At 41.0% G+C, this 15,000-nt stretch overlaps 1 protein-coding gene across 15 annotated transcripts in view; it reads right to left on the bottom strand.

Annotated features, from left to right (window-relative positions):
* Positions 1–15,000, bottom strand: part of velo (sentrin-specific protease 6 veloren) — a 28,647-nt gene that overhangs the window by 7,297 nt on the left and 6,350 nt on the right. For 6 of the 15 annotated variants that reach the window (XM_086543158.1, XM_086543159.1, XM_086543162.1 and 3 more), the window contains exons 3-12: positions 14,321–14,453; positions 14,044–14,133; positions 10,741–10,898; positions 8,421–8,901; positions 6,463–6,930; positions 3,161–3,385; positions 2,727–2,911; positions 2,336–2,494; positions 1,899–2,142; positions 1–74 (exon numbers count right to left, since the gene is read on the bottom strand). The exon at positions 1–74 is cut by the window's left edge and continues 148 nt beyond it. In XM_086543158.1, coding sequence (XP_086399284.1) covers positions 1–74; positions 1,899–2,142; positions 2,336–2,494; positions 2,727–2,911; positions 3,161–3,385; positions 6,463–6,930; positions 8,421–8,901; positions 10,741–10,898; positions 14,044–14,133; positions 14,321–14,453 — 2,217 coding nt within the window. The remainder of the gene's footprint in view (positions 75–1,898; positions 2,143–2,335; positions 2,495–2,726; positions 2,912–3,160; positions 3,386–6,462; positions 6,931–8,420; positions 8,902–10,740; positions 10,899–14,043; positions 14,134–14,320; positions 14,454–15,000) is intronic. The other 9 variants (XM_086543164.1, XM_086543165.1, XM_086543166.1 and 6 more) reach the window with 6 other exon arrangements.

Below are 15,000 nucleotides of genomic sequence, written 5' to 3'. Positions count from 1 at the left end.
AGAAGGTCTTCACTCAGGATGCCACAATTGCTACACACTGCTACCCGGCCCTTGATAAACCGTCGCTTTCCACTCTGTAGAGACACATGTGGACGATAAGTAACTAGTACACGTAAAAAAGTAAATCCCTTAACACTAAAACACCGCATATATTTCCAAGATGGGTGGTCCAGTGTCCAGAAAAAAATTCAGGGGTTGTGCACCCCTCCCAGAAACATTGTTCTTAGGAGACAATTGTCCTGAGTGTGTAATAAATGACTTGAGGGTTTAAGCTTCTTGTAAGGTATATAGTTTCCATTTCAGTGAATTTAGAAAATTTAAATAATCAGATATTTTAGTATATACTCAATATTTTCTGATCACAAGGATTAGACTTTGTAAAAAAAGTACTAGCACTCTAACCCCCACTCTTCCACACTCACACATTCTCACTCTCACTCTCACACATTCACTCTCACTCTCACACATTCACTCTCACTCTCACACATTCACTCTCACTCTCACACATTCACTCTCACTCTCACACACTCCCTCTCACTCTCACACACTCACTCTCACTCTCACACACTCACTCTCACTCTCACACACTCCCTCTCACTCTCACTCTCACTCTCACACACTCCCTCTCACTCTCACACACTCCCTCTCACTCTCACACACTCCCTCTCACTCTCACACACTCCCTCTCACTCTCACACACTCCCTCTCACTCTCACACACTCCCTCTCACTCTCACACACTCCCTCTCACTCCCTCTCACTCTCGCACACTCCCTCTCACTCTCGCACACTCCCTCTCACTCTCGCACACTCCCTCTCACTCTCGCACACTCCCTCTCACTCTCGCACACTCCCTCTCACTCTCGCACACTCCCTCTCACTCTCGCACACTCCCTCTCACTCTCGCACACTCCCTCTCACTCTCGCACACTCCCTCTCACTCTCACACACTCCCTCTCACTCTCACACACTCCCTCTCACTCTCACACACTCCCTCTCACTCTCACACACTCCCTCTCACTCTCACACACTCCCTCTCACTCTCACACTCCCTCTCACTCTCACACACTCCCTCTCACTCTCACACACTCCCTCTCACTCTCACACACTCCCTCTCACTCTCACACACTCCCTCTCACTCTCACACACTCCCTCTCACTCTCACACACTCACACTCACTCTCACTCTTACACACACTCCTGCACACACTCACTCACTCACACTCACTCTCACACACAAAACAAAAACAAAAGAACAAAGTCATATTTAGTCTGATTTTTAAAGAGCTTAATTTCACACCAGAAAATGTATGTCTTGTACTATAAAGTCAAAGAATTGCTTATCATAACAATTTATACAGTAATAAATTATGAACTTATCATGAATTTATGCAGTAACACTGAAAAACAAATAGTATTGCAGGTAGCTCAGTTATACCAGGAGGCACTATATGAAGGGACAGGAGGTGGTCCTAATGGGATGGGATGGCAGGCGTAATGGTCTCTCAATGCCTGGAGGGAGTTTAAGGGGAGAATGAGGTGGGAGGAGAACACACAGCGGAAGGCTCAGCGGGGCAGGAGGAGGTTTGGGAATTAGGGAGGGATAGCCAGACAATCTTTAAAAAATAATCCTCCATCAAGGCAACACAGCTGTAAAGGGTGACACACTCGACTGAGGTTACTAGAGGATGTAATAAATTCCTGGATCTCCATCATTCAAAAAAGTATTTGAAGGTACAACAAAATATGACAATATTAAAATATGAAAAAAAGAGTATAAAGAATGGACTACATCAACCTAAAAAATACATGTAAAATATCTTTTACAATTAGAGATATTTCTTTTCTTTTTTTCTTCCTTTTACCAAGATGGGACAGGAAAAACAATGATGCAACTCACCCCTTCTGTGTCACTCTGGTCTGTTGAAACAGTGGAATTGACAGTTTGTTCCTGGAGTGGAGGTGTTTTAGCAGCTACGGACACTGGAGGGTTGCTGGGAGTAACAACTCTGGAAGAATTTGTTGGGGCTACTTGCAGACTTGCAGATTTTGCTACAGTACTGCTATTAAGAATCAGTCCCTCCTCGGGCTTAGCCTTAGACACAGAGTTGGCACCGACTGTGGTTGAACTCATGTGTGGTGTTCTGGAGGAAAACATTTTTAAACTGCAAATGTGCACATCTTGGATCCTAACAAGTTATGAAATCAAAGTCTTTCATAACTGACGACCCTTGTGAGAACTACCTTTGATATCTAATCGTAATCTAAATCTTAACTTGAAAAAATAACAATAATACAAAGAACATATATAAAAGATAAAACCATTTTTCCACTTACTGTGAACCTGCCATAGTTGTGACAGTAGTTGTGGAGGACTGTTGTGCTGTGGTATTTGAAACCCCTTGATTTAATGACACAACTGCCAATATCCTACTACCATCTGCCCGCTGCACATAATAGTATTGCTCATTAAGCGTGTTATTTGTTGACAGAGGTCTGCAAAGAGTTAAAACTTCCACTGAAGCCCATAATACAAATTCTTCAGTAAATTGACAAACCATTATGTCACTTACATTTTCACTTCAAAAACCCAGTGCCATTTCAGACTAAAAGCTGTCAATGTCTTAAACAAGAGGTTCACCTGTACTGTTGAGCCACTGCTTGCATTTAAATTCCTCTTATTCGTTGTAAACATAACTACAATATATCCTTCACGCAGGCAACTTACATTCTCACTTCATCATTTGTGGCTCCCTGTTGAACTTGCAACTTTTGTGGTTGTTGTGATTGCTGTTGCTGCTGCTGTGGTTGTTGCTGGTGTACCTGTGGCTGTTGCTGCAGTTCCCTGCTAAGATCATGAGACCTCCTCTGTCTATACTGAGACAGTGACAACTTCTTCGATGGGGTTGTGCTCTGTAAACAACAAATCAATTGATTTTGAACACACACAATCTTCTACTGGTGGTGACAGGAAAATAAGAAAATATAAAATGGAGTTAACTGCTCCCATAGTCAACCCCATTCTGATATACCTGCATAATTTGCATTGTATTCAAATCATTCTGCATACACAAACATGAAACTGGAAGCAAGAGAATACCTCTCCTGGCAGATCTAAAAAACAAAGTATACCCATCCAATTGTAATCCAATTGACTCCCACCTGGACCAAAATCTGCTGTGATTGTTGTGGTTGTTGCTGCTGCGGTTGTTGTTGCACCTGCTGCTGTTGTGGTTGTTGCTGCTGTTGCTGTTGCTGTTGCTGTTGTGGTTGTTGTTGCTGTTGTTGTTGCTGTTGTTGTTGTTGGACTTGAGGAGACTGAGTCACTGGGCCTATCACACCTGGTCCTCGCTGTACTATGGCCTGACCTGGCCGGCTAACCAGGCCCTGAAATAATCAAAGACAGAAAGAAAAAAAAAATCTATGTAAATGTAAACCTCAAGGGAATACCATATGCAAATTAACCCTATGACGACGGTGCGTCACACCCGTGTGACACAGCCAAACTCCCGATGCCGGGGCGTCGTGCGAGTGTGACGATTTCAATGCAATATTGCAATCGCCCGGCATAGGGGTCTTCACGTAGCGAGTGCCCCGTCGGGAAAGGGTTAACATTAGGGTGCAGAAGAGGGGGAAAATAGATAATGGGAGGGAGGAAGGAAAAGATGGAGAGAGGAAATTAAGGGAGAAGATGAGAATAAACAGAGAGAGACAAGGTAATAATACATTAACTAAGAGAGTTCCAATGTGCATACAATAAACCTAAGTGACCCACTGCCATTCCGAAGTAGCCCACTTACCCAATCAGAAAACCATGGATGCAATAAGCGAGATGTTGAAGTGTCCCAGTGGAAAAATTGAGGTCATTTTAAGGTGTAAATTGGCAGCCCTTACTTCCCAGTCCAAAAGGTGTCAGTTTACCAGTGCTTAATATGTTGGGTCAGTGCGAGGAAGATCCGGCTGTCTGTTTATTGACTCCAGTAATTTTGTAGCTACAGAGTACAGAATGGAACTGTAGATTGATGGGTCCCATCATATGAAAATAACTAAAGCTAACTCCCAGTATAATGTGACTCATTGTGGGATTGCATTCCTCCTGCCCTCCCTCCCTCACTAACTCTTTCCCTCCCTCCCTCACTAACTCTTTCCCTCCCTCACTCACTCCTTCCCTCCCTCCCTCACTAACTCTTTCCCTCCCTCCCTCACTAACTCTTTCCCTCCCTCCCTCACTAACTCTTTCCCTCCCTCACTCACTCCTTCCCTCCCTCCCTCACTAACTCTTTCCCTCCCTCCCTCACTAACTCTTTCCCTCCCTCCCTCACTAACTCTTTCCCTCCCTCCCTCACTAACTCTTTCCCTCCCTCACTCACTCCTTCCCTCCCTCCCTCACTAACTCTTTCCCTCCCTCCCTCACTAACTCTTTCCCTCCCTTGGCTCCAACCAAGAGGAGTAACCCTATTCCTAAAGACTGCATATTTGAAGTGTGCAAATGTGAGTCATGTCTGTCACAACTTTGAAATGCACTGGTATATGCTTTGCACTTCTTAGAATTACCTCTAAGACGATTGTATATATGGAGGATGTTGTGGGTCCATTATGTGACCTTTTACCTATAGTGAGCTGAACATCAAGGCAGCCTGACTATTATATCATTTTGAAGGGCATTTCATGACCAATATTATGATGGGATTATCACTGATAACTGATGTGCAGTACAAAAACAATCTCACACAAACACTGAAATGTGTACTATAATGAATGACAATTGACATCTAAGATTCAATGTGTTCAATGTTTAAAATACAGACCTAAAGCGTGTTGGAGGTCATTTCATAGAGATGAGTCAATTTCTCATATGACCCCGATTATATATACTTTCTGACCCGAAAATTCCATTTTACATTCTGTGGCTACATCATTATTAAAGCTTGGTCTAACAATTATCCAACATTAACCTAAGGTAGACTAACAATTTCAGGATGGGAAAGAGGAGTTGTGGGAAGACAAACCAAGCCATGATATGAATGATATGTCATCAGGCAATTAATGCATATTTTATGTCATGTATCACAAGAAAGATTGTCTCAAGAACAATCTTTTGATGGGCAGTTTGTCTCTATTGGATGACATGTGAATATTTTGGCCATTTTTGTTACCTTTAAACTAGAAAACAATATCTCAGTTATTACAGATAGGTTTTCTGGTGAAGTAAATGGTCCACTTTAAACCTGCAAAAAAGTGTATAAGGCTATAAGGAATGGAGCGAGTGTGCATATGCACTTATGCATTAATTAAAGAAGAGAAATATAGCAGAATAGCAGAGACAAAGGTATAAAAACCTAACAGGAAGAAATACACAAAATCACTGATAACTGGTATTCTGTATAAAAAGATTCACACAGAAATAAAGATGCATAAACCCAATGAGAATCAAAATGAGTCATCTTAGATTCTGCAAAAGAATAATAGCACAGAATACAAATATCAATAGCAGTAGTGATGAACTAAGCACTTACCAACATTCCCTCTGATATCTAATCAGATGTCAGTAAAGAATTCTACTTGTAGCAAATGTTGAAATAATGAAAAAGTTCACAGAATATTCCTCCTCACAAGCACATCTGCCCAACAACTACTTTTCATTTTATTTTAATTATATTTTCAAAACAGAAACAAAAACAACAGAAACAAACAATATATACCTCATCCATGAACTAACCACAATTATGCTTTTCCCCTTGACACCCAAAAACAGTGTGTAAGTAAGCAAAAGCCTATAAGCCAAAAAAAAAGAACAAAAAAATCCTTCTCTCTTATTTTGCAACTTATGACTTGCCCTCATTTTCCCCCTTCCTCTACAGAATTTACATCTAGTCCCCACCACCAATAAAAAGGGGAAAATGCAAAGGATCTCAACACTAAAGATGTGCACTTTGGCAAGCATCTAAAGCACACCATGCTATAATCACTGCTCCAAGATTTTTTTTTTTTTTTTTTTTTTTTTTTTTTTTTGGGGGGGTTACACTATCTAGTCATTTATTATCTACAATATTCCATGACTTAGATATAACTGGATTTGTCAATTGCAGACACTAGATATTGTACTGCTTTAGAATAGGCATCCTTTTGATTTCTTCATTGAATTTTTAAACAGTCTTACAATCTTTGTAATCTTTCTACCATTAAAATTTTCTCTTAATTATTGGATAAACAGTCTACACAACAATGTTCTCTCTCTTCGATGCAAAAGTTAAACAGCATCCATAATCAAACTTGATCCAAAGAATCATAGAATCAATGCAATCCATCCAATACTACATATGTTTGAAGCAACCATGGTAAGCCGCAGGAGCAGTTTTTTTGCTGGGCCGTGATCAATAAACACACAAATGTTAAAATCATCGGAGGTAACACCCTATGCCAGAGCCTTCTCACACTGAATTATTCTAAGCTAGGCATGTCACCTGCTGTTTCTGTTGCTGTTGTTGTTGTTGTGGGCTCCCAAGTTGCTGTGAGAGCATCTTGCGCTTTTGTGCAGAGGGCCTGTTTACCTTGCCTCGTCCAACACCCTTCTGCTGAGTGGTAATCTTGTTCTCCAGTTGTTTTAGATAATGCTCCTGGAATGAGGCTTGTTGTTCATCTTGTTGCTGGGGCTGTTGGTGAAGGGTGGGGGTAGCAGGGCGCAAGTTATTACGCTGAAGTCTTGGGCCTTGACCTCGGGGTAATGCTAGTGAAGTCTGGGGTGTGCCAGCACGGATCCCCAGCCCTGGCAACATGGGGGCTGCATGCTGAGGTGTGGGGGGGGAAAGCAATGGTGTGGACTGGGTCAGAGCAGGCTGTCCACCCACCTGAGCTGGGGACTGGGGATGCATGTTGCTCATGTTTATTGGGGTACGCACTATGTGCATCAACCCTTTGTCATCTTTGATTGTCTGCAAGGAAACAATTTCCTATTGTGGAATATACTACTTTTAACCTTAAAGGTAAGCATGCAGTTCTAAGATTATAATGCAGCTTTCTTATTCCCCACAGGCTACGTTAATGTTTGTTATTACTATCATTTCTTTGAAGTATAGCCCTTCTTAAATATGAATCTGAGAATCTAGAACTTATGCTAGAGTATACAGTTAGTCTAAGTTTATCTTCATTTTTGAAATTTGGTTGGGAAAATGCAGTCTTCATGAATCTGATGAGTGCATGTAATAGAAAATAATATCAACCACTAAAAACTGCTACATAATGTAGCAAAATACCATACTTCTCAATAATGCAAATAAAAGCAATGAAAACATTAACTGAACTACAATTTTCTTTAAATGTAAAAAGAGAGAGAGGGATAGGGATAGGGATAGGGATAGGGATAGGGATAGGGAGAGGGAGAGGGAGAGGGAGAGGGAGAGGGAGAGGGAGAGGGAGAGGGAGAGGGAGAGGGAGAGGGAGAGGGAGAGGGAGAGGGAGAGGGAGAGGGAGAGGGAGAGGAGAGGGAGAGGGAGAGGGAGAGGGAGAGGGAGGGGAGAGGGAGAGGAGAGGGAGAGGATAGAGAGAAGGGGGAGAGGGAGAGGAGAGAGAGAGGAGGGGGAGAGAAAGAGGAGAGAGAGAGAAGGGGGAGAGAGAAAGAGGAGAGAGAGAGAAGGGGGAGAGAGAAAGAGGAGAGAGAGAGAAGAGGAGAGAGGGAGAGAGGGGAGAGAGAAGAGGAGAGAGAGAGAGAGAGGAGAAGAGAAGAGAGAGGAAGAGAAAGGAGAGAAGAGAAAGAAGAAGAGGGAAGAGAGGGAGAGAGAGAGAGAGAAGGGAGAGAGAGAGAGAGAGAGAGAGAGAGAGAGAAGGAGGAGAGAAAGAGAGAAGAGAGAGAGAGGAGAGAAGAGGAAGAGAGAGAGAGAGAGAGAGAGAGAGAGAGAGAGAGAGAGAGAGAGAAGAGGAGAGAAGAGGAGAGAGCAGAGAGAAGAGAGAGAGAGAGAGAGAGAGAGAGAGAGAGAGAGAGAGAGAGAGAGTGGAGAGAAGAGAGAAAAGAGAAGAGAGAAGAGAGAGAGAGTGGAGAGAGAAGAGAGAGAGAGTGAAGAGAGAAGAGAGAAGAGAGAAAGAGTGGAGAGAGAAGAGAGAAAAGTGGAGAGAGAAGAGAGTGGAGAGAGAAGAGAGAAGAGAGAGAGAGTGAAGAGAGAGAGAGAGAAAGAGAGAGAGAAGAGAAGAGGGAGAGAAGGGAGAGGAAGAGAGAGAGAGAAAGAGAGAGAGAGAGAGAGAGAGAGAGAGAGAGAGAGAGAGAGAGAGAGAGAGAGAGAGAGAGAGAGAGAGAGAGAGAGAGAGAGAGAGGGAGGGAGTTAAATACAAATAAACAAAAAAGCAATAAATTCCCCCATATGCCCCCCCCCACACACACACAAAAAGCCTGGCGACCCACAAAACAAGACAAGACACAAAACAAAGTTACCTGCTCAAGGTAGGTGACCTGGGAGGGTTGTTGAGCTGACTGAAGAATTTGCTGTGGTTGCACGAGTTGGTGCTGCAGCTGGCCTGTCCCAACTGTCCCAGTCTGAACTATTTGTGGTTGAGTCTGCAGAGCCATCTGTTGAATCTGCTGCTGTTGCACCTGCACCTGTTGTTGTTGCTGTTGCTGCTGCACCTGCAACTGCTGTTGCACTTGTACTTGCTGTTGTTGCTGCACTTGTACTTGCTGCTGTTGTTGCTGCACTGGCACTTGTTGCTGCTGTTGCTGCACTTGTACTTGCTGCTGTTGCTGTACCTGTACTTGCTGCTGTTGCTGTACTTGTACTTGCTGCTGCTGCTGTACCTGTACTTGCTGCTGTTGCTGTACCTGTACTTGCTGCTGTTGCTGTACCTGTACTTGCTGCTGCTGAACTTGTACCTGCTGCTGTTGGAGTCTCAACTGCTCAGGAGCAACATACTGTGTTCTGGAAAAATACAGGGAAAATAATGTGAGCTCACTCTTCATGCCTACATGGTATTCCTACATATCAGAAAATATCCATCTTACTGAATAGTCAGTCATTTATTTTCATCACAAATAATACAGACAGACATCAATAATTCAGAAAGTGCCATATATAGATGGTGTAAGCTTACTGCAACAAACAACTAAACCCAAGTGTCATTAACCCAATCCCAACGGGCCCGACCAGAAATGAAAACCCCCTACATCGTGTCGCCCCGTCATCAGGCACTTTGCCGTGTCACACTGGTGTGTCGCCTCGTCATCAGGCACTTTGCCGTGTCACACAGGTGTGACACACCGTCATCATTGGGTTAATGCATAAAATTTAACCACTCAACCACATAATTAACCTACATGCAGTATGGTACAATAGCACTGGCACGACACCTTTTTTGCGACAGGTATCGTGGGATAGGTGCTTTCATATGCAGGTGAGGTTATATTTAGACCTCTACATAGGAAAATGAAATGTGATGACAGGCATAAGTAATAATTTGGTGGTATAAGCTTTGATATTTGACTACTTACACTTTTGTCTTTGGCATACTAAAGCTTTTAAGTCTGTTAGAAGGATGCATTCTGAGCAAGTAGTCTTTAATGAGAAGCAGAGTTTTACTTAATTTTGAAGTGTTACTGTTAATTATTGGATCCAGATCTGCACAAAAAAATTAGCCAATTTATTTGAAATATTATACAATATTTATCTTCAGAACACATAAAAAAAGGAAATATAAAGAACTGAATTCATGTTAGAATTTATACATAATCAGTACAGATTCGATTAACCCATTCACAACGGGGCTGTTCCGACTTTGCGCGGTCGCAATACCGGGGTTCTCAAACGCATAAGCCTAACGCCTCGAGATTCTCGGCCGCACAAGCCACAAGCCTGGGTTGCCCGCTCGCTCTACCCGAGCACGCAGCTTCCCCTCATAGCTCATCCAGGGCGTCTGACGCGAAAACCACAATACGTGCTATCACGTCAACCGGCGTGAATGGGTTAAAGTATGATTTCTTGAGACAAAACCTATCACATGTTGCCACCTTTCAAATGAGTGAAATTTCATGAGTAACTTGGTGGTTGAACCTGTTTTGCTTATTTTCATATCCCTATTCCATGAGTATTTGACATAAGAGAAAACATTTATATTCAATCTATTTTGTTTGATTGCTAAAATAATGCTTCACGGTGTAGAAAAAATGAAAACATAAAATGCTAGCTATGATCATACACTGATTTCCAAGAATGAGTCAGAGCTATGCATTTGGCATCACTGCCCAGGGTAGTGTGGCAACAGAAAACCAACAACACATTTTCCTGTCCACTGACTCCTTTGAGCCAGTGGATATGACGGCTATTGTAAAAAAATAAAATAAAACGATGGACTTACTTGACCCATTGACACCGGGGCTTATATTTATACATTTGTGTAATGCTGCTCCCACCGCCTAGATAACAAGTGTGAACAGTGACTAAGCATGAGATCTCTCCCGGGGCTATACTGCACCAAGCATATATGAGAGCTTTTCACCCGCCTGCTTCAACAGGGTGATAATCAGACGTTTTTGTATTTGTTTACATTATTTTCAAAAGTGAATAAAGATGTGTCTATACAAATGGAACTCCTATGAGTATATACATACATAACAATGTAAAACGTATGTTTTGAGGGAGAGATCCTGATGTGTTAGGACTTCATCTGGTAGGAGCAAAATATTTGCATGACATGATATTATGTCATGGGTTACAAAGCTATTTCTAAGTATAAAAGCAAACAAATAAATCATAAACACTTACCTACTAATAATCCTTTGGCCCTGCTGTGTAATGTAATGGTGCTGAACCTGTTGTTGCTGCTGCTGTTGCTGCTGTTGCTGTTGTTGCTGTTGTTGCTGCTGCTGTAGTAACTGTTGTTGTTGCTGTTGTTGTGCTAGCTGTTGCTGTTGTATGAGAACCTGTTAACACAAAACATGATGTACTAGTTATTTTATTATGATTTTATTGTAGTTTGACTTGCCACTCTTTGGAACACTAGTGTTTATATATCTAAACTTTTTTAAATTATGTAATTGGAAGATGTTGGATCAGATACCCTATGGTTGATTCCATGCTTCCAATAATAGTCTATCTTTTCCTATATCAGGATCAAAAAGGAAAGAAAAAAAAACATACAGGGTGATGCCAAAAATATAACCATTTACATCTCTGTTCAGAGCAAAGCAAAGTTGGTCTCATGAATCTAAAAACCCCAATGGGGACCTACAACTTCAAATTTTATTAGAGAAAAAATATAATAATTATGAATTTTACAAGGCTGTCCAATAGATAATAGAGTTTTTTTTTTCCACAAGTCTCCATTAACCCCATTAGCAAACCGTTGACACCTATCATGTTGTGATCAAAAAAAAAAATAATTTAATTCCAGGTCACACCCTGAAACGTCAAAAATTTTCCCTCCAAGTTCCAGGTGGGGCAGTTGTGACCTGCTGGAACGTCAGCAATAGAACACAAGATTGTTCTTAAATATAATTATTTTTCATAATTTCTTCATCTCTGTAACTTTAGTTTAGGCATTTATAAAATGTAAATAAATAGATAGAAAAAGAAAAAAGGACATCACAGACAAATACATACACGCTGAAATGTAGAATCTGCTTCTGATCAGATGAATCCCTGGATCCCATTGAAAAATAAAAGTAAGATAAAAGTGATATGAGCCGCTCAAGAAAACACCTCAGAATGAAAATCACGGCTGCTTACCTCCCAGTGGAAGTCAAGTAGGCAAAATATGCCATGAGCCCCGTGGTTAAGGGTTAGGTTTACAGCCAGTTTGTTAAGAAATCTGCAACTCATGGGATTATGTCAAATCTAAATAAGCAAACTGGAGAGCCATTCTGGATGACTCGAGAAGCATACTTACAGCCGTATTCTATGACGTTTTCTGCGTGTCGTGGCCATGTCATGTTCATGTTATGTCCATGTCGTGTTCATGTAACGAATGCGGTATTCTAGGACGCAAAAGCGTGGCAAGTTTGCGGCAGTTGCTTCAGGTTTACCAACCATTCCAAGTTTTAACTGTTCCGGATGAATGAAAATGTTTTCAACGACAAATTCAAGATAAACAACATCATAGTAGCACTAAAACAAGATACTCAATTTGGTATGAATCAGTCGTTGTACCTGTTCCTAGTTAGTTAAATTGACACCATTTTTTTAACGCGCGCGCTGTAAATTCACTCTGTAAAACGCTCGATTCAAAACAAACAAATGGAGAGGATCGTTGTTTATGAACAGATTTCCTTTTTTTATCTTTGTATAAACTGGTATATATGCCATTTTTTTTATATCATCATGCATAGATTTAATGTATTGTGTTGTATGCGAACCTGATCCACACAAAACATATTTCATATAATTATATGCTTTAATTTTACGTCCCTGACTACTTTTACCATTCATTTAACTTCACTCTCCTTCGAAAAGTCCGCCAAAAGGTAAACAAACTCAAAATCAGCAGAGAATCCATGTTTTCCTAAAAGAGTTTGTAATCCGTGTCTAGGACAATGATGCCTAATATAACCAATATAGGTATTACTTTTCAAACGTAGTATGCTCATATGAAGTATTGGTAAGAAAAAGTACAGTAAAAATATGATTTTTTTCACTCGTGTAACTATCGTGACAAGCCTACCCCCTTGCCACGGAGTTTCCACGATTGTTCCAATACTTTCCACGCAGTTGCCACGAATTTGCCACGCTTTTGCCGCGAACCCGCGCTTCTAGAATAAGAATCGCGGCATGTTCATGTCATGTACACGGCGCGCTTTGGGACTTAGAATATGGCTGTTAAAGTCAGTGAAGCTGTCCAAGACTGTGCACCTTAGCCTAAAACAATCCCAGAGGAATTGCTGCCACATTCTATGATTCAAAAGGTATGACAGATAACTTCTGAAAGTTTCCATACAAAATGTACACTGCTCAGAAGCTGAAGACTACTGACTGAGTCAAGAGGGAAAGACCTAAGAACCTTTTGCAAAAGATGGAGAGGACAAAACCATTTTTGGATTAACTTTAGTTTTCAGATGATGCACATTCTGATTTCTTTGGAAAAGTCGATTCCAAAAGCAAGGTGTTGTGGGGAAAAGATAAATCTTTCAAAGTTCTAGAAACCTTTCTTCATAAAAAAAAAATATATTTGAACTACCACTGCAGTGCATGGAATCACTGGTCCATTTTTCTTTGAAGAGCAAAACAAGTTGATGTGAGTCACAAAATAGGAGTATGTTGAATGAAGTCTTCAAATTATTCTGAGAGGAACTGACATCACTATCCATCACTCAAGGGGAGATTCTGGTTCTTACAAGATGGGAGAATGTGAAAACCTCACAACTGTCTCATGTTTGGCTCATAAGAGCACTCAGAGAAACTGTAATCAGTCTGAAGGTCAACTATGGGTAGGCTCCCCGGTGGCACGACCTCTCATCCCCAGACTTCAATCTAAGGGATATCTGGATAAGGTGTATTACCAGCAGACTAAGGAGATAAAAGCAAATAAGAGAAGGGATACAAGCCATACCATATGTAAGGATGTGATGACAAACTTTATGCTGAGGATGAAGAAATGCATGACGGCAAAAAAATGGAACATGTAATGTAACTCTGGATAGAATCAGAGCTTGGTCTAGGTGATCTGCTTGTTTAGTGTTAACATGTAGATTTATCTTCCTCCTAAGTTTGCATAATGTGAACAAAATACGGTTTATATGTGACAATAAAGACTTTGGTAATTTTAGAATATTTACAATCTTTTTTTTTGTTGTTGCACTTATTACCATTAGATTTCCCATATTGTCTATAATGCTACATATTAATTATTTTATATAAAAGCACCGCTTTAAGGGATCGGCTTACTTTCGTACTGCATTTTTTCTTTTGTTATAATTACAGGCTATTTATTCCTTCAGTTATGATGCTCAATCATACCAAATGCTACTGTGTATCATTTTGCTAATACAACATATATAGACATATCTCATACCATAAGTCTAGAAAATAATAGAAAAGACATCTTGAGATGCCCAGCCCAGGCTGCAAATCTACCTGCTGAGAATGCGTTGGAGTAACTTGGTACACCTGCTGCTGTTGCGTCTGTGAGTACACCACTCGCTGCTGTGGTGCGGCGTAAACAACCTGGTAAGATTAAAGATATTTCTCTATAAAATGTCCAACATTTAAACTTCAGATGACTATAGATAGTGACACAAGAAAATTGAAAATATTTAGTCAACAATCAAAACCTTCCACCTTTCTTGGCTGATTATCAAAATAAACATTAAAGCAGCATTGCCTGCATCTCCTTTTCTCTGGCTGGACTAACCTGCTGTGGCTGGGCATAGACTACTTGTTGCTGTTGCTGTTGCTGTTGTGGCTGTTGCTGCTGTTGCTGCTGTTGCTGACCACCTGAAGGTATGGTGAAGGAATAGGTACCTTGCTCCACCAGAATGCCACCTCTGAAATACAAAAGGAGGATTCAAGAATGGATAATGGTTAACCGCATCACAAAGAAATGTTAATGGTAGTCCTAAGAAACAAGAGGTAACCTCTTTGTTTTATTAAGATCCCAAGATAGGTCACATTCAGTCAAATGACATCTGGCTAGTACAGTGGTAGCGTGTCAGCCTCACATCCCCATAGTCAGCAGATTGAGCCTCATCCAAGCTCATGAGTTTCTAATGTTGCCTAGCAGTTACAGCTGAGGCTGGGTAAGGACCAAGCACAGATCGAGTCGTTGGCACACACTCACGAGTCAGCACTCACGGACACAGGCCGAGCTCGCCATAGTGTACATAAGCCTAGGGGAAGCATCTACTCCACATATCTGGTTTATCCTTTATCCTTCAGTCAAATTTACACTTCTATTTCTAGTGGAAGTCATCTCCTTGATGTATCTCCATATTTGTACAACTACTAATGATTCAAATGAGTAATTCAGCCAGTTCATATATTGCATTCAGATAAGTATATAAATCATTTTCAGAAAAAAAAAAAACATTTAAT

Source organism: Penaeus japonicus, unplaced genomic scaffold (assembly GCF_977035675.1).
Source record: "Penaeus japonicus unplaced genomic scaffold, GWHDUDI00000001_assembly GWHDUDI00000013, whole genome shotgun sequence".
Classification (NCBI taxonomy): domain Eukaryota; kingdom Metazoa; phylum Arthropoda; class Malacostraca; order Decapoda; family Penaeidae; genus Penaeus; species Penaeus japonicus.
Note: the sequence above shows the minus strand (reverse complement) of the source record. Positions and strands in the feature narration are given on the sequence as shown.